Below are 22,084 nucleotides of genomic sequence, written 5' to 3' on the forward strand. Positions count from 1 at the left end.
AGTGTGGGTCACTCATTGATACGTACACACCAAACAATTCTAACGTTCGTAGTTTAACATCACAGAATTAATTTGTTAAACTTTTTTTCGATTTGAGCCAACTTTATAATTATTACACTTTGTACCGATTAATTGTTAAACTATTTTTCCGATTGTGTTATTAGTATCTGTCCTACATGACCTTGGTGTGGACGAAAACGTTTTTAGAGAACGTTTTAGAATCCCATTTATGATGTGAATTGAAACAATTGTAATCACGTTTTCATTCGGAAGCGTTTTCTACGGTTGTAATTTTTAACACTCGCGTAACGTAGAAATAGTTAGGCAACGACAACGATCATCACTTTTTTTATTCATAATAATCGCTAAAACGATTCACTTTGCCGCTTTTCGCGTTTTCAATCGGCTGGTACAATAATACGCGTCGATAAGAAAACAGTATCGTAAAAGCTTAATTGCTCGGTTGAAAAGCTGTGCACGTACTGTATAACTGGACGGCCAAGTAAACTGGTGGTTTGCCCGAACATATTGTATTGCTATTGGTAGATACAGATGCACGTGGAATTGAAAAGTAGAAGTACAAACATTTCTCCGTACTTTATACATTACAAACGTCACGTCACCCGAACAATTATCAGTAGATTTTTGGCGAGATTCGAGTGTAAATATAATTGGCCATTATTTTCATTCGAATGGACGAAAAACAAAAAAAAAAATAAATAAATAATTTTTTATTATCACGTTGCTTTCGATTAAAAGTTATTGTTCTATTCATTATAACTAACGATGGGTATAGTATAAGATATTACAATGACAAAAAACACGATAACAGCACAAGAAAAAATGTATTCGAAATTATTTTTTTTAAAAGCTATCAGTAAAAACTATTATAACAATTACAATGTGTAAATGATAGTGTATAATATGAATGTATCCGGCATATTTGATAATATTTATGTACGTCACCGTAAAAAGTTTATATACGTGATTATTTATCAATCACTGTTGATACCATTTCTTAACGTACAAGCACATCAACATGATTCCATCAGTACCGAAGATTTGTTTTGGTATTAGTATGTTCTGAACGTAATATCTTAAATTAAATTATAGACTTAGGTCCGATGCGCTATAATTTAATGTGATTTATTCTAAACAGCGTATATCTGCATTGTAATTATTATGATTTTTATTTATATTATATTCATAAGGTGTGCGATAACGGAATGAGACACAAATGACGTCAACTGAAACGATGCTGCACAGTTCTATTGGTTTCTATTATGAATTTGTGGTGTACTTACAATTTAATATTATTTGAGTGAGCTGCTACGTGGGTTACGATAAAATACGTTACATAAGCGTATATAATTATGTCGCGAAGTTTATGCCACTGAATTACTATTTCGGCCACTCGTGTTCCGGATATTTTGAGACTTCGTGTCGGTTTGATTCATGAATAGTATACGAATCGTATTGCGTCGGCCGCGGTGATCGACGTGTGCGTAAATTTAGCCCCTATATTTCAAGCTGGCAGCTCCAAACCTTCACAGGAATTTTTTAATTAATTTGCTAACCAGTTTTCAGAATTTGCATACCCAATAATGTTTTCCGGGAAATTTTTTTTTTTTTTTAATTCAGCCCCCCTATTTCGAGCTAATGACTCCGGACTTTTACAGGAATTTAGTAATTTATTTGGTATTATTATCCACGGAGCTTTCAGAATCCGAATTATTATGTTTAAGAATATAGATTTAAAGTGTTGAGAACAACTTTAAAAACATAAAACGTTTGAAAATTGTTTTATATTCAATGTTATAACTAGGGACGTGAAGTTATAGAAATTGCATAGTTTTTCTCTGTTTTCTATTTATAGCTAAGTGAGCTAATTATGTATTCCATAACGTTGTGAGTTCATATTGGTCGTTTTTTTTTTTGCATATTTTGTTTATTTTTTTTAAAAAGCATATTAATGTTTTTTTTTTGTGCATATAAATGCATTTTTAATACAACTTTATAACACTAGCCATCACAAGACTATACTAGTAGAAACACATCACTGAATGACTTTTATTAAGAAAAATTATTTGAAAAATATCAAATATAATATAATATAAAATAAATCTTATAATATAAATACTAAATGTATGTATTAAATTTAATTAATAAATTTAAATTAATTTAAATCAAATTAAAATTAAATTATAAATTTATAAATTATGTATTATTGTCTAAATTTGGAAACACTGTGAAGACAAAACCAAGCTATCAAAAAGGACATGTGATTAGCTTTACAGAGTATTCTCAGAATCAGGGGCGTATTTACGGGGGTGGCAAGGGGGCCCGGGATCCCTCCGAAATGAAAAACACCATTGTTAAAGATTGTTATTTTTAACATGGATATGTTTTAATGCTGGGGGTTACCGAAAATTTTTCGTGACACTGAAAATGTTGCTTATGCGATAATTTAAAATTTTATATTTATAAAATATGTTTATTCTTTTAAGAAAATATGTGGTAAATTTTGAGTGACTCTAATAAAAAATTTGTTTATTACAATGTAGTTTTTATACTTTTAAAAAATAATAAATCATTAAAAAATATTGAGTTTTTTATTTCTGTAATAGTGTAAAGATAGTCGAGAAGTTTGGCCTCTTATTGGCTTTACCAATAATAAATCGTGGCACCAAAAATGTTTACACTTTTTTTTAAATTTGCATTGGAATGGAAGTTAATTGTGAAAAAATGAAACCAGTCCGATATCAATTAAACAATACTGGGATAATTTTTTTAAATTTTGGTTCAGATGAGTACATGGCTTGAAATCGGTGGGGGAGAACTTTGTAGAATATGGGTTTTCATAGCAGTGTTTATTTCAGGGTGGTGATCGGGGCGTATTACTTCCCACCCCCAAAGAAAAATGTATACCACACCGAAAAAGTTTATTTATCTATTAATTATTTACTTCTATGGCATACCACGTACCACATATCTCCCCCCCCCCCCCCGAAAATGTTCGATACCCCCCCCGAGATAGGTCTGAAATAAACACTGTGTTATATCTTAATTTCCGAAAAAACCATGGTTATATAAATTCTGAAAACTACATGGCAAATTATATCAAAGTAATTTCAAAATTCCTGTGAAGATTTGGAGCTGCTAGCTTGAAATAGGGAGGTCAACTTCACGTATATGTGATCGATAGGGAAAAACGTATCGCTGAATATGATAATATTACTTTAATCTAATTATCCTTAATTTGGATCCGCAAGAAGTAATTTTACTCGAGAAATATTTCGTTTCATTAATCAAACATACCGGTAATCTATTTTTAAAAACTGTTTTTTCGTATACTTGAAATCAATACTTTTAACGATTAGTCGATATTTTATTTCATAGATTTTATAAACTTATTTAAAATTAATATTTTTACAAGCATTTTATTTTTAATTTCGCTTGTATAAAAGACATATTTATAAGTGTCACTTTTACAATAATTAAACATTAAAAATAGTTAATATCAAGAAAATTTAAAATTATTGAAGTTTTTGCTTAACATAAATATTAGTAAATTTATCTAACAGGGTAATATATATGTATTTTATTTTGTATGCATTTACTATCATGAGATGTCTAATAATTTTATTTCAAAACGTAACGCTAAGGTAGGTAAGTTAAGGTATGGTAAACCAACCATAGTATATTAAAAGTTCAGTTGAAAAAAATTATTGAAATACTCTATGATTTTTAGAACTATATCAAATAGATTAATTTGATACTGTACAAAATACGTATTTGAGATTAAAAATTTTGTTAGTATATTTTCACATATTTCAGTAATATTTTAACACTGCGGTGAACTAAATTTTTAAATGCATAACTTCCTTAATAAATGAGCAATTGATCAAATCATAAATTAAATTTGAAATTCCGAATCTTTATGAAACACTTTTTTCTAGATATTTCTCTTGAAATTGGTTTATTGTTCTAATATTGAATACTACTTTTAAAATATATATCTGTTTTCGTAATAGTATCATTAGATATTATTATCAATATTTCTGGTTTTTAAACAACAAAGACAATTTGGTTTTAACCTTCAAACATACTTCGAGAATTCTAGAATATTTTTTATATCAGTCAATTAGGTTATTCAATATTTAGAACATTAAAAAAAATGGCATTTAGTATATAACAATAACAATTAGTCTAGACTTATGTCGAGTATTATCATCAAGTGTTTTGAGCTATTTCAAGTTTACCGTAAAGGTATTTTTCCGAAATAAATTTAAACGTTATTTAATTAATGAAAAACAAATTGAAAGATTAATAGTAATGCGTACAACCAACGTAAATAGTAATAATGTCTACCATATAAAGTCTACAGTTCACGTATTTTTAAAGGAAATATTCGTATTTTATTCGACTGAATAGATATTATCGAAGCGAACATAACAGTGCATTTGGTTTTATAAATAGTACCAAGGTTTTATTCAAAAAAATAATTATATACATTGAATAAGTAAAAAAAAAAATTACATATTACACTATTTTGGGTTTCTAAAGACATTAGATTTAGACAAATTGAGTAGAGTGAAAATGTATAAAAGGAATCAAATCTAGTTGTTTTTATATGGATTCAAAATGGTGTGAGTGAAATATTTAAGTAAACAAAACATTATTATATAGTTATTGCTCTTGAACAATAAAAATGCATTGTATATGTGAACAACAAATTTGATATAAATTCAAATAATATAATGATATACTTAATGCATCAAATGTTTAATTTGATCAATTTTGAATTAAGTCAAATAGATTTGATTTCAACAAATATAAAATATGTATAAAAGAATATAATTATTTAAATAAACTAAAAATGTGACCATTAATCATAATAATGAATTGAATTTGAAAAAAGTAATAAAATATATTTGAATATTACATAAATTGAATATGCTTACATTGTACTGTTTCGAAAACTTAAACTATGACTTTGAATCGATTTAGTAAAAATTTCAAATATTTGAAAATTAAAAATATAAATAAATAATATTATACCGTCAATAATAACTATTTAGTATTGTTGAATAACATACTGATATAACTGATGAATATCGTTAATTTATATGAATATTATAGACTACGGTACTTGTGTGTTTACTATATCTATAAGTTTAACTGGGTTGTGCTACGTTGTAGCTACGTAATGGATTTGATTTGTCCGAAATATGATAACATAAACAATTCCTCATTAATATCAACTATCAAGTTTCACAAATGATTTTAATATATACGTCCGTAAAATTAAAATAAATGTATCCTACGTAATCTGTTCAACTATCCGTCCAATTTATATTATGATGTAGAATTTTGCGACCCACGCGCACTCAAATCACGGTAGTAAAATATTTCTTTCTACGGGCTGAATATACTGAAGTAAAATAAATTCGAATTATTGTTTATTAGCGTAATATGCCCGAGCACTTGATATTAAGAACTAACGAACTCTGTGTCTGTTCGTCACATTACCCCCAAGAGCTTTTTGCCTTTTTCTGTACTCAAAAAATCAAAACTGCGATAGGTATTTATCAGTACCATACACATCTTTTAAAATTTCATTTATGTGTGTTCACGTACGCAGTATAAAAATAGAGGGTGTTACAAAGTCATTAAGCATTTGTAAATTTCCAATTCTTTCATTTTCATTCTACAAATTATAATAATTATTGCCTTTCATGTCACTAACTTAATTCGGACCTCCATTTTAAACCGTTCTCGAATTGTTCCACCACGCACAGTGTTGTAAAATCATGTTAAAATCATTATTAAACCAGGATATTTAAACATGTATATTATTATTATTATTATTATTATTAGCATCTAGAAACTATCCCAGAGTGAAATGTATGTAATGATCTTACTGTAAAATAATATGTACACCAAAAATATATGTAGCATTTATATACTTTTTTCAATGGGAAAAGTAAGGTATAGTGCATTATTTTTCCTATGTCCACGCACGTTTTTATAAATTTTCAGTTCCCCAGGAGTATTTTACTCCATATGACTGCAAAAGAGGACGCACATCCCCCTTTCAACTTTTCTGTATTTGTGATACTAATTTTTGTATTGCGTTCATTGTTCGAAATATTAAAAAAACCAGCTATTGATCAATTGGTTCGATCGTTGTGGATTTTATTAAATGACGAACGAAAAAAGGAAAAAAAAATACTTTTAATTTTATTACCTTTTTCAAATGTTTATTTACTTCTATCAACGAATAATTTTTTTTTGTAATAAACGACTTGATAAAGTTAGCATGTAAGATAACTTATAAGCCATTATACCAATAATATTAAAATATCAAAAGGTTGATTGACGCCCACCGGTTTTTATTCAAATTTTAAATTATAAATAACTTATTATTTTCAAGCGTACTATCGATTATTTATCTTAAACTGTAATCTTACAGTGTTATTTTTTAAACTACATATTTAGGTCAAATAAGAGTAGGTACCACGTATTTTGTGGTAAAGTTTTGACTTACAAAGACTGTTCTGAAAGTTGGACAAAATATTCAATACTTATGTCAACATAATTAACAATCGAATAATTTTTTTAAAGCAACGATTTAAACGGTATTTAAATCTATTGAAAAATACACTACTGACGCATATTATTCAATAAATACACAGAATCAGTGCTTCGACGGTTTTTTTGTCACAACCCAACAGTTGTATTTATTTCTCACCCATTAAAATTAAAAGAAAAAAAAAACTATTTTATTTAAATATTTATACAATTTAATCACTTGTACTTGTATTTTAAAATTTAAGTTTTTCTTTATAAGTTATATACGAAATATCTCTTATAATTTTTTCTAGTTGTAGCGAAGCTTTAGCGTGTTTCATTAATTTTATTTTTCGTCCACACACGAAATAATACATACTGACAGCAGCGATGGCGCTCTTTTTATTCTTTATTCTTATTTTATTTTTTGTTTCCAACCAATATTAATATACTTCAAACGGCTTATGTAGGAAATAATTACTGGAGGTCAATTACTGCACGCTAGCCGTGTCAATTAGACAAGAGAGACTTTCTAATGGATTTTAATTCGGCAGCATTAACCCCATGTACACGAACAATGCACGCTTGCCTATGTGGATATTGTATGTGCAGTACACAATTTGATGTAGCAACGATCGTAAACCACAATTAATACTTTTTTTACTACTGGCATACAATATACACACTTGCCATGTACGTATGTACAAATAATACTGGGTAATATCTATGATCTGTCCATTCTTATCCACGCAGCATACTTGCTTTTGAAATTTATTTAATTCTAGTAAGATTCCCTTCGATTTAAAGTCTATTCTTTCTTTCCGACCATCTACTGTAATCTACTACTTATGTGATCTATAGTAGATTTTTTTCTTCTACCAGTCTGTCTTTTTAATTTAACGTTTAGTTTAATTGTAGCAATTATATTTTTAGTTAAGTTGTAATAAAGAGTTTTTATTTATTTATTAATTAAATATAATAATGATAATAACTGTCGAAATCAATTGTAACACAAAATATAAATGTCCATGATTAAAGCGAGCATATGTATTTCATATTAAATACATGATCAATGCATTATAAACCAGCTCACTGGCATAAATTATCACTACGTTATTGTAGTCAAATAAAGTTTGGAAACTCTTAAATCGCAAGTGCAACACTTTATCGAAATATTCATTGATAGATTCAGCTGCACGGTTGAAGAAAACGTTTGGAAATGTTCACAAACACCTACCCTTAAATAGTTTTTATATAAAATGAAATGGTGAAAATAACGTCAACTCATGTAGGTACAATAAAAATTCATAATATCATCTGTATATACTAATTGTATTAACCAATTATTATCAACTATTTCAAAAATATATTGCTCGTATTCGTATTATATATTAAAATGAAAAACTCGGTGATTAACAACTTTCCTCAACAGGCTATAATTGCTTCAAGGATATCTTTGATTGTGGTTGAACGACGTTAAACACCTCGTTAATTTTATCATTTTCAAATACGATATAATTTGTGTACAACAAACATGGTTTATGGCATGATTAGAAACAAGTAATAAGTAATAACTAACACAGAATTTTTATTTTCTTCGAAATTTCCTACAAAATTTGAGTCTTATAATCAAATTTTTTTTTAATGTATTTGGGTACATTCGGACCGTTTTAGGTGATTTTGAGTCGATTGAACTTTATAATAATGAATTTTATAAGTAATGTCTACTATATATTTTATTTGTGGTTTTAACGGTAATTATTGTTGTTAAGGATTGCAGTTTCAAATTTGAGGATTTCAAAATAATTGCAAGATGCTTTTTCTTTCATTTTAAATATTAACACAATTATTACAAATGTCTAGTTTTGGAATATAATGGAAGATATTTTGAACTAATTAAGACTAATTATACTCGATTAAAGAAGGAGTACAGAGGGTGGATAATTAAACCGTATTGTACTTGAAATACCAGAATTTTATAATCAATTCGGTTTCAGATTTTTGGGCAACTTATTTCTACAAATTACCTTTTGTATGAAAACTATGTCACGTGGTTCGAAAGATTAAAGGTTTTAAACCGCAAAATTCTATTGACTATCATGTGATATCGAACCTTAGCTATTTTATAATAATCATCATTTGCTAAAATGTATCCAATTTATCGACGAATTAAATTTACTCTGAATTCAAACAGTGACGGACTGGGCGAAACTCTATAGAATTTGTCCAAACATACAAATGGTTTTGAATAATTCCCAAAATTATTCACTTGGAGCACTGAACATTTATTACCACACGTCTACGACTTATTATTCGACCACTTTGGCGCGTGTACCTATGTACGAAATACATAAAGTTAGTACAACGAGAACCTGGCAGGCCTATTAACACATTTAAATAATATATACCTAATCAATTGAGATGTTTGATTTGTCGTTCCGAGGACACCAGGAATTGGTTTAGAGTTTCGTTTATGGAAAACGAAAAAACATCGATCGTCGACACAAGCGGGCATAGATCAATATCATGTTTAAATAATATTATTTACGTTGCGCACAACAGACTCGACATATTTTTCTAATTAGGTACTGGAATACTGTGTAAATAGTTGGTGCCGATAATAGCGAACCAAACCGAATAAGAGGCAGCAAAATCATTTCGATCATCTACAGTTTCGAAGTATCATTGTAGTACTGAATTCATAATATATAAATGGTATAGTAAAATAATTAATATTAATTATAAAATGAATGTATATAGCTTTGAAAACGCTAATTTGACGTATGGACAAATTACGGAAAACATTACGTTTGTATTTGTAGGTGCTTTTCTTGAATTACTCAAATCACGATCTGAAATAATAATATTTTTTAGAACTTATCGCGTATATAACCGTTTATGTAAATAGTTTTGGTCAAATGGTATTTAACTGTAATTACTATAGATTATATAGATCTGAAAAAAAAACAGGAGTACTACATTTGAACTGAGGGGTGCTAAAAACCCTATTGCGCCCCCCTAGTTGCGCCTATTTTCAAACGTTAAAAGTAATGAATAACACAGAATAGTTGGTGTTTTATATTTTGTTGATAATACACCTTAGAATTTTAAAGTTTCATAAAAAAATGTAAAGTTAAAAACAAACATCATAGCATAACCACAACGCACTTTTTAATTTCGTATTACACAAAGTGTGTCGTAATGCACACAATTTTACTATCCGCCTACTACACGAAAACGATATGATATTACGGGAGATATATCCGCGAGACAGACCTATTTTACATTTGCGTTCGTTGTAAATTGTTGTCACGAAATCAGAATACAATAAAGCATGACGCGACAGAAATAAAGTAAGAAAAAATTTGTAATAATAATATTGACGAAAAATAAAAATCGCACGTATTGGCTAATTGAACTGTTCGTTGATCGCAACATCGTTTGAACATCAAGGAGAAGATCGGAAGTTCCACCATTTCGTGTAAAATACAAGAACCATCGGCGGCGATTTCAAATGAGTTAAAATTACGTAAACACCGCCGGTGGTTTAATGACCCCGCGGCTCAGTCGGTTTACGCAAAAGCTGTAACGGTGGCTTCTGAAATATCACACTCGCAATTAGTCATATCCGTTTGAACAAAACGTTGCGTAAACAATCAACAAAACGATAATAAGTGCTCAGTGAAATCTCATTTGGCTACGTTTATGCTTGTATAATAATATAAATACAAACGCCCACCCGGGCTTGATTTATCGGTTTACTTTACGGGTAAACGTTATTTTTGATTTAATCGATAAAACAACATGGACACATATTTACCTCGTAAGAAACCCTTTTCTCCGGGTTATTCCATAAAACAAATATGCATAGTATTATTGTCACGCAAAAAATTTTTTACAACGTGTAATAAATGTAACACATAAATAACACCTATAATTCGAGCGGTTTGTCGCACCGGATGTAGTGATTTATTTTACCGTTGATTTAGCACTGATTTAATTGGAAAATTTCATTATTTAAAAACAATTTTTTTTACCACCAGTAAGTTTGTTTAAGGTTTTCCACCTTCTTAAGTGACAATATTTAATACCATATCACGAGATAAAATATTCTGAATGATGTTTGAAAATTCAATTGGAAAACTGCGGTTTATGGTTTAATCACCAGTATTCAAATCAAGGAATGTAATGAGATAAACAGATATAAATTTAGAATTTTCAGAAAATTATTCAATTCTCCAACGAAAAATATAAAACATGTGGCTACGAAAAGGAAATAGGAAATTTAAAATTATGACCAACGATAAAAAGTAAAATAATACAAAAGCAATTTTTTCTAAATGGTTAAAAATACATATTATTTTTAACACATATTAACTGTTGATTAATTTTTTTTTTAAACTTTGGCATAATATAATAGCAAAATATTTTAATGTTTATTTTTGCATAATAAATTTAATATCAGTAGAATTTATTTGAATTAATTTTCATTTAATATGTAAAAGTATATGACTATATAAACCAAGATTATGTTGTTAAAGTGTTAGACAAAGCATGTATCGTGTATATTATAAAGATGTAGTCGAGCAGAAACAATTGTTAAACCTCGACAACTCAAATAAAATATAAGACCAATTGAGTTATGCAATAACAATGATAATTAATATGTTTATTGAAATTTCTAGTTTTATTTTTTTATTCGCTTTTTTATTTGAATTATAGCGACATAACAGTCAATTGCATGTGTGACTCGACTGATACGCATGAAAATTAAACATGATAATAATTATAAAATATGATAAATACAACGTTTATCCACGGAAAGTTATAATCTCGAATTGATTACCGGAAGTGTGTGCATTGGTATGAATTAAACTGTAAATGTACCCGAAACCGTAATCTTCGTATTCCGGAAGTATTGTACACTCTTCCGGCTAATCCAATTTTGGTCGATTGTACAAATCAAAACTTGTGTTTATATTACATTCAAGCTGTATACATGTATAAACGCAGTTCTGTTTAACCGATAAATTAATAATGTGCGAGAAATACGTTCAGAACGTTCGAAAAACATTTGGATGCATATAGTACATCAATTAAAATCTGTTTTATCGTGTTTACTAGCTGAATTACCCTTCATTGCCGGGTAAGAGTAAAAAAAAAAAAAAAAAAAGGGAGATAGTTAAATAATTATAAAAAAATGTCCCGCATAGCTTTGCCCGTGCCATTTGTTTTGTTTTACCTATATTAGTAAAGTACTGGGGGTCTTATAAAATACGGGTATGTAATAATATTGTGTAGGTATTTATATAATTAATAGTATATTTTTAGTAGGTATTTTCAAGTGTTTTACAAAGTTGTTAATTTTACTTCTTCGTACACGATGATGTTTTTAGTTTTATTTTCTTACGATAAGGAAACACATTGGTTTTCTCCGCGATCTGATAACGTAACATAAGTTTTAAAAAATTAAAGAAAGCAGAATTCGAAGGTTTGAAAGCCACTGATCTGATTAACGCGTTAGTTTGGTACAATCGAGTTGTATGTTCTCAGAATACGAATCGGTATATGAAATATTCATTTTCCATGTTCGGAGACGACGAGGATGATATTCCAGCCTGGAAATGTTTTTCCTCTTTTCTGTGATTTTATATATATAATTGTTTATTCATATTTTTTTATATTTTTTGAAAAGCAATACAACGTGACGGTTTGAATTTTTTCCAACACGCGAGTTAAACATTAAAGACATTTTACGTAGCCATTTGCATTGACAAACATTTTCGTTTCTATGAATTTCAAAGTGAACTCTCTGTCCAACCCGACGAAGATAAAAACATAATAAGTCTTGTATTATATTCTTATGTACCGAGAAATGTTATCCCTTCAGTATGGAAAACCGTTTAAAACTTCTAAATTTTATTTAGTTCAAATAATTTCAAACAGCCATTAAATATTATGCATACAGCGAAAATTCTCTTACACACAAAATACATTATGGAAATTTGAACAATACATAATTTAATTTAAATTCAAATTGTGTCCAAGACCACATTACTGCAACTTTAATCAACTACTTATATAGTCGTATACAATTCTATCTATCTATTGGTAAGAATAAATTAACAATTAATAATATTCTTTATTAGAATTTTCGCTCAAATATTTGTATTAAAATCGATTTGAAAAGATTTTTTTTCCTGGAACGTAACTTGCAAGAATAATTTTTTAACTTTCAAATTTATAAGACTAAATACGAGTATAACTGTTCATAAAATATATTAAAATTGATATTGAATAAAACGACGACGTTTCGAATAAAAAATAAATAAAAAATAAAAACGCTGTATCCATACACTATAATGAAAATTTTCTTTGATAATATGATAATATAATAAGTTAAGATAAAGTGTGATTTCATTGTATCTTATTTCTAGAAAAAAAAAATCTTATATTAGTCTATCGTAATATAATCTAGATTTATTTCACGTTTATTAATAGAATATACACAAGTACAGCCTGTATAGTATGGAAATGGTCGGGACCAAATATTTCTCCATTTTGACAGGTTTCCATTTTCAAATAGGTTGACAAAATAAAAGTTACAATAAATATTGTTTATTTTATACATAGTTATTTATTATTTTTTAAATTTTAATAGCTTTTTATTATACATATTTAGTTAAAAATTCCAAATTTATTTTACTGATCATTTATCTTTTTCATTAGATCCAATTAATTTTAATTTTTATTACAATTTAAACAAATATTGATTTTTGACATACTGAGTTACGTAATAAAAAAAATATAAAGAATACGTATATACAATAACTTAATGAAGTCGGAGGCGTTATAAGTACAAAACATTACTAAACGTTACAACACTAACGAAAAATTAAATGTAGTACAACAAAATAATCCTAAAAATATAGATTATATTTATTCATTGATAACATTCAAATAGGTATCTCCATGGCAAACAGGTACATAACAAAAATATTATTTCCATTTTCGCGTTAGTTAAGTTCCCTCTTACTCAGTGCATGATGTACTTAAACATTAATTACAGACACTAGGACCGAATCATTTTTCCATAAAAGACAGGTTTTACTGTAGTATATTATAAATTATAATACTTTAATTTTATAAATTTTTTTTTTAAACAATTTTCATATATTTTTATTAATTATTAAATTCTATAGTTAAAAATTAAACGGTACCCAAAGGGTGTTAATCATTTTGATGGTAAAACTGCAAGATATAATTTTTAATGCTGTTGATCAATAAAGTGTTCAAAATATTTTATTTTTTTTTTGTTACAGGCTAGCATAACATGATAGTTGTTACAATGCTTGTGTTAGCATTATGAAAGGGCGAAGTAGTGAATTATATTTAAAGAATTCAGGGCCGGATCTAGGGGGGGAAGTCGGGGATTTATCCCCGGGCGTAATATTTTAGAGGGTGTAATTTTCGTAATTATTAACAATTAATTTGATATTTTTAACTTCGTTAAATACTGATATTAGGTTAAAACTCAATAAGTACGATTGTATATTGATTATAAGAACACAATTTATTTGAGTATTTGTTTATTAGTCTATGGATAGGGCGTAATTTTAACATTTTACCCAGGCGTAAAAATTCCTAGTTCCATCTCTGAAAGAATTAATACTTTATGAAAAAATACTAAAATAATGAAAATTAATTTAAAACCCGCGAATAAATATGAAGCAATCACCACACTCTGTGAGAATATGATTCTGAATACATCTGTAAGTCGAATACTAATCATTACTATTTATTTATAATCAATCGTAACGCATATGTTACGTTGTCGTAGATGAAGTGAATTTATATGATGTAGTTGTATGTTTAAAATTAATAATTTGGTCGACCAAAACCGATATATAATAACGACGACGGTTAACACTTACTAATAACCAATGGCGGGCCGAAGGACAGTTTAATAAACTTTTCAGAGAGGGTGATTCCTACACAATAGTTTTAATTTCAAATTCAGATGTGGATTGCACTGACTATTGAAAAAAAATGATTAATATTTATTTGTCTTATACGTAAAAAGTATATTATTTTAATCGTAATAGGAGTAAATTTGGAAATCAAGGAGGGTGGAGATCAGCTCAACGGATTTGTGAAGTTAGACATCATGGGGTGGTGGTAAGTACTTAATATGAAAATGCCTCGTTTATAACTCGATTTCAGTCCATTTCAGTTGCTGACAACTACGGGTTACAAGACGGACTGTCAAAACTGATTCATAACGTTAACGGTAAACTTTATACACATAAGTTAATAGTGCATTATCCCAGAAATCTAAGCGCACGTGATTTTCCGACAGCAGTCGCACCAGGTGGTTTGACCGAGAGAAATCATCCCACTGCAATACGTATTATTAAGCCTGGGCATTAATGAGTCAATAAGTTAAAAGTTAAGTTAATTTAACTTATTAACTTAACTTATTTCGTTACTGATAAATTAAATAAACTTAGTAACTCAACTCATTTCCTTACAGATTAACTTGAAATTAACGTTTTATTTTTCATTTATACCAATTAATTTAATTTTGATTTTCTAGACAGAAAAAATATTTAAGTAAAATACCGCATTCCATAACAATTTCATGAAATTTAGAAAAATATAAAAACAAAAATTTCGAAGAATTTTCAGATAAGACCATAATATTTATCATTTTAACTATTGATAGGGGTACCACCGGTCTCGGGAAAAGTACTCAACCGAAGGAGACCGACCCCACGTTCAGTTACCATACCATTCGGTTCCTTCGGTACACCTAAACTCTCCGCTCGATCCGAATTTATCACGTGAACCGTAAAAACGATCTCGTATTTACTCGCGTTCGTTTACGAACTGGCTGAACGCACCGCGAAAAGGTTTACCAAAGAGAAACACGAAATTTTCTGCGGACGACGTTAACGACGACAATGTGCGAACCAAATAAATCGGACGTCATGTACAAGGCCGGATTAAGAGGGGTCTAGCAGGGGCGGCAGCACCGGGGCCCTCTCGAGATATTTAAATTACATTACTTAAGTGGCCGCCTCCATTTTGTATAAAGTCAGCTATCTGTTTTTTCATACTGTCCGTAGCTCTTTGTAGGATATGCACATCGATAGCTGTAATTTCCCGTCTAATATTTTCTTTTAACTCTAATATTATCGTTCTGCGAGAATAAGGAGCGCCTTTGTAAAACATGTTTTGTCAAATGGGTCTATATAAAATTTTAGCCCCGGGGCCCAATAGGTCCTTAATCTCGCCTTGGTCGCGTACCTAGTGCCGTAGCAACCAAACATAAACTTCAAAATACGCCCTTATGTATTTTTAATTCAAAAATATTACGTTTATTAGATATTATTTTCAATGATTGCTTTATTTAACACGAAGGATGGTAAAGATTTTGTAGACAAAATATACGACACATTGACCATTGTAATTTTGAATATTAAATACATGATTTTCATTTTTGCGGTCTCCCGGGAATTTCCCCCCGGGGGCGTAGGCACCTTTCGCTACTCCCTTGCTATGGCCCTACGCGTACCAACAGTCTTCTCAGCAGAACAATAAAAGGTGTGTTGATCACTTTGAACTTCAGTCGGTCGAACGTCCGAAGACACCAATCGTACGAACCCGGGAAACGGAAAGCGGAGAGGAGCGTGAAAAGCGGCTGCCAATCAGCGGGTGGACATAAGACACGTGCACTCCAAGTGATCGCGCGCGTTCCGTAACCGATGCGACGCATAAACGCTGCGCACAACACGTTCGTTTTTCTCAGCCGTCAGTTATTGCCCTCCCTTCATCCAGTGCCACGTTAAGCTAGGTAGCCGGCCCGGGGCAAATTAGAATATGCCGCTCTTAAGGAAATTACAATTCAGAATAAATGTAAATATATGTAAAATAAATGTATTATAGTTATACAGTCATCCGAGAAAAATTATACATTTTTTATTTCATGTTGATCCTCAAAAATTTGCCGCCCCGGGGCAATAGCCCACCTTTGCTCCCTATTAAACGCGGTTCTGCACCCCTTACGAATCGCCATCACGTCACGCGAAATCGATCGGAAACACTAAAGAAATGGTTCGCGCCCGCCACCGAGAACGTGATAAACGTTACCCGTTAGCGTTTAACGTACCTGGGAGTAGGGCAGCAGTCGGCAGACGACGTCGCCGAACGGCCAGTCGGGCAGGATGCGCACGTAGGCGAGCACGGGCGTGGTGACGGCGAACAACAGGTCGGCCACGGTGAGGTTGAGCAGGAAACAGTTGGTGACGGTGCGCATTTCCCGGTACCGGAGCACGGCCCACGCGATGGACACGTTGGCCACCACGGATACGGCGAATATCACCATCAGCACGGTCACCTCGACCGCCGACTCGGTCTTCTCGTCGCCGAACTCGGAGTAGAACGTGAAGAAGTACCTGGTGCCCCATCCGTACACCGTGTCGTTGCCCATCAGGTACGACGTGTTGAACAGGCTCATGGTCGTGCGTCCGTTCTCCTCTGCACCGTCAAACACCGCGGCGGCTTCACCGCGTAACGTCCACCGTCATCTGTTCGAGACACGGGCGAAAAAAAATAAATGAAAAAAACCAAACATCAGACGCGGTTAAACATTCGATCGTCGCAACGTTTTAAGCGAGATTTGAAAAGAGCCGTTGTGATTTGGATAAATGCAACAAAACGATAGTTTGATACGGACCGGTGGCTGAAGGAGCCGTAAAAACGATTTATTTATTTGTTCTTATTATTTACGGTTCCTAGAAAATATATATCTTTTGGAAAACATTAATCGAGAAAATAACATTTAACGCGATACAACGGCACGTAATCAGATGGAGTGCATTATAATGCGAACATAACGACAACGGTATTACGTCGACAAACATATAACTGCGAGCGCCCCCCAAACATACCAATATAGGTATAAAACGTAAGAATTGAGAAGAAAATCCGCGAGATAAAAATTGCACACTAGGATCGTACACGCGAAAGAATCGAATTTTATATAAAAAGGCATAACGCTGCGAAAGATTTTTAAAGAAAAAAAAAAAAAATGCCAAAGTTATCGACTATAAAAAAAATAACCTTATATCTGCAAACATTTATCACCGCGACGTACATATACATCTTGCTGTAAAGTAAGCGCAACGACGTTGTTTATGGTTGGCGATGGTCGGTGTGGTTTTCGGGTTTCAATCTCTTTATCTGGTGACGTTATGGGTACACGTGAAAATCCACCACGAGACATTTTTTTTGCGCAAAAACTTACGTTATACACATCAGTCGATATATATAACACATATAAAATAATATAAAATATAATAATATACTCCGACGCATAGCCGTTTTAAAGAGGATTGGTAAACCGTCATTCATTTAGGAATAACGTATTGTTATTTGTACGTCACTGAACTGGACTACCTGACTATATAAATAAATATATACCTAAAGTCGTAGGTTTTTTTTCGTTTTATTTGTTTACATAACAATATCTGTATTTAGATTTTAAGTACCATGATTGGAACCGGATTGAGACCAGATCGGACTGATTTTCATTTTTTTATTTAAAACTAGACTGAACTGAAAATAATACATTTGATCTGAGGACTGGATCGAACTACTCCTAAAAACTATTGAACCGGACCAAACCGACGATTCAATAGTTTTTGTATGTTATAACCGTACAAGACCGGACCATGTAGTGCACTCATTTGGGCATTATAGCATTCAATCGTGTTTTCGGACTTCTAATCGATTTTACCACAAGTTAATATTAAAATATTGTATACACGATTAATATCCCTGATTCGAAAATGTCCTTATTCGCAATATTTATATTTCCTTGGTACGACTTCAATTCGAACGTCATTTATGATCATCAGCTCTTATGCGAACCTTGTTAAACCAATACCGTTGCTCTGCACCCGTAACTTCGACGACAGAACAAAATGTATTCACACCTACGAATTCCCCTTCATCAACCCTAATACGACAAATTGACCACGTAAATGTTATTCTTCAGTTTAGGTTTAGTCCAAAATTAATAGCAGCAATTATTATTTGTATCTTGATATTTAATAACTAAATTCCTCTGTTCAAAAAATATTGCAATGCAGCGACGTGTTATTTGAAATACGGGTAAATAATGTTAATAACGTGAATGATAAATGGTAATGAAATAAAATGTTCCATACGATAAACATGTCCTTACATTTCAATTCAAATAAAATGAGATTTAAATGGAAAAATGAAATTCATTTTTATTCTTCAAAAAAACCTATTTTGAAATATAAGCATTAAAATGCTGTTTTATGAGGTGTGAATATTTCGCACAAAGTACATCGTTTTGAATTCAACAATGCGTATCAATTTGAAACGTCTTCAAAAAGCACTTATATTATTAAAATTATTAGTGTGTATACTGCCGTATACATAAATTACTTATCACCAAGTGCCCGTACGGGTTGTTACTGTCACTGTGTGACTGAATTATATGTGTGAACAACTCAAAAATAATCAATTTATCCTAACGTTGATCGGAAATATTTTTGACTCCGAAATTTAGTATTTCTGAACATTACCCTAAACCTGAATAATCCACATTTATGATTTTATCGTCTAAATAGCTGAAAAATTGGAAATTTCTATATATTCAAATCGATATAGGAGTAGATAAGTTTGAAAATATATTTAGGTTATATAAAAGTCAATGTGTAATCGCAGTGTTAATAACTTATAATTTTTTCGAAAATATTATCTTATCATTATCAGATATTTAGACGTTTTTGTTAAGAATTAACTATCCTAATAGTATCTTTTGTGTTTAAATATTTTCAACCAACGTTGTTTACTACCTCAAATATAACGATTTAAAAAAGGGTTCTGAAAGAAACGAAATTAACTTTATCAGTTACTCGAAACTCGTGTGATAATTTATTTATTGTTTTTTCTTAACTGCACATTTTTTTTTATTTTTGTTAAGAATGTGTGCAAAAAAAATAAAACGTTTTTCATTTTTTTAAAGTTTGCCGATAAGCGCTGTCAAAACACTGCAACATTTGTGCTACTCTTTAATATTGTTGTATTAGAAAAATATAAACGATCGTAATAGTAGTTTTTACCATTCATATATAATATTAAAGCCCTCAATAACTAATCAATAACGTATTGTAGCTATCTAAATTGTAAGAATATAATATTGTTTTAGAACCGTACACGTTTTAATGTTTTTTTATGGTATATTGGTTTGAGGATAGACTTTTGAAGCATGCCTGCATTTTTTATCTATTATATTGAAGTATTGTGGACATAACATCAATTTAATCAATTTAAAATTGCTTTTGAAAAAAAAGAAAATGTCACGACAAAATTTTTCTTTATTTTTAAACGGAACTGTTGATTGAGATGACAAAAAAAACGATAAACAACAAATTACTAAATGATGGGAAACAACTGAGAAATAAAATATTATTAAATGTTGCAATAAAATTTTACAACGATTTACAAGTACACGATGGAATACAAATACCTTGTAACTGTAAATGTAATATAGCTGAGTATGAAATTTAATTTAGTAGAACGTTTTCGTTTCGACGATTTAAAAGTTTTATTTAAAATCAATTCTATTATATACATATCATATATTTTATTTTATTTTTATAAACGGGCAAATTCTTAGTATGGAATTATAGTGCATTACAAGTTGATTATATTATATATTTAAGATATAAGAAAACATAATAAATACAATATTGGTAATTACTATTTATTTGATGAAAGATGGATCTGCATTGGCTTTAAGCGTAATTTTTATTTACAACATAGGTGTGTAATATATTATCTAGTAATTTAAACTGTAGTGGAATTGTTTTTTTGTCTGCTTAATTTTTAGGGTGAAGGTCACGTGTTATTATGATTGATGTAATAATGTAATAGGCTAAACAAGCTGTATTATAGTATTTAGGAAACACCTTTATGCACGTGAACGGGTCAGTAGCCAGTGTGTAAAAAACTATGAGCTAAACACTGTTATTACTTATTACTATAATATAATTGCTAGTACTACCATATAATGCATTCGAAACTTCCATCACAACTAATATCCGTAGTACAGGTAAGATTATTTATATTAATTTAAACAGAATTTTTAATAAACTTCAAGTATAATTTGTATACAATATTTTTAAAATAGTGCAAAGTGATTTTAAATAATTTCCAAAATTAGTAAATTGAACGAATTAAAATTAAAAATATATAGCATATAGCATTAGAACACAAAATCCTATATTTTGTATCAAAATAAATACAAAAAGGTGTGAATTGTACCTTGTAATCTTTGTAATCTAAAAGCTTATTAATTGTTAAAAATATTGAAAGCCTCTATACAATTTAATAAATATAAAAAGGTTTTTTAAATGTATATTAAAGTTAATATTTCGAATAAATCATATTATATAGTTTAGAAAAACCTTGAAAATGTGTGAAAGCTGTTTTACGATATACGTGAATATCTGAAAATTACTTATCATTTTAAATTCAAAGAAAAATTTAATTTTAAAATGTGTTTTATACATTTTATTTTAATAAAATATATTATATTACATCAATACGATATTATATTCTAGACAAGTATTATTTTTATGCGTCTGTGTTCGAAATACAGGATTTAATTTTCTTCTAAATGAACGAATAAAATATATTACGTACGTACTCATATTACTTAGTATAAAATGAACTGATAAAAAAATGAAAATTCAATATCATAATATTTTAGCAAATAGATGAAAATCGGAAGTTGTACTTTATATGATAGGTTAGGTTAGGTAAGGTTAACTAACTTTAACGTTATTAACTATAACGTATATAATAACTTATTGTATACAGGTCGATAATATATTTTATATATTAAAAAGTTTCCAACAGTTATAAACTGGCAAATCTGTCAACAGAACCCAACGGAATCCTCCAGATCGTTGCGATTGGTCTAAATAAATATAGAGATATGACATATCCGTAAAATAATTTATCGTATTTGACAAAAATTAGGAGAAAATGATGTTCTGGGGTCTATCAGGATGAAAAAATGAACTCGATAGGAGATGATCGATTACTATATTACGTCGCATTACGAAGTTAGGTAGCAACTACATTACGGCAACAACAAGCGCGTTAAACACTTTCAGTGCACCAACGTCTTTATTTGGCCGTGTACAATAGAGTTTTGCATGCGTTGAGCTTACGAGATATTTTAATTGTGGACTATTAGAAATAAAAGTAAATAAAAGTTTGGAATTTATTATAAAAAAAAATATACTAATTTAAAAATAATCAATTTTAATTTTAATTCAAAATAACATTGAACTATTCAATTATTATTCAACATAATTAATTAAAAACTATATATATTTTAATTTTAAAAATATGTTCTTATTGCACAATAAACATTAAACATATCTAATCTTAAAAGAAAACA

At 29.8% G+C, this 22,084-nt stretch overlaps 1 protein-coding gene across 1 annotated transcript in view; it reads right to left on the bottom strand.

The window, feature by feature from the left end:
• Nucleotides 1-22,084, bottom strand: part of LOC112692129 (free fatty acid receptor 4-like) — a 50,543-nt gene that overhangs the window by 20,379 nt on the left and 8,080 nt on the right. The window contains exon 2 of the mRNA XM_025566696.1: nucleotides 16,745-17,162. Within this exon, the coding sequence (XP_025422481.1) occupies nucleotides 16,745-17,092 (348 nt within the window). The 5' untranslated portion in view covers nucleotides 17,093-17,162. The remainder of the gene's footprint in view (nucleotides 1-16,744; nucleotides 17,163-22,084) is intronic.

Source organism: Sipha flava, unplaced genomic scaffold (genome assembly GCF_003268045.1).
Source record: "Sipha flava isolate LNK unplaced genomic scaffold, YSA_version1 70_pilon_pilon, whole genome shotgun sequence".
In the NCBI taxonomy this organism is placed as follows: Eukaryota; Metazoa; Arthropoda; class Insecta; order Hemiptera; family Aphididae; genus Sipha; species Sipha flava.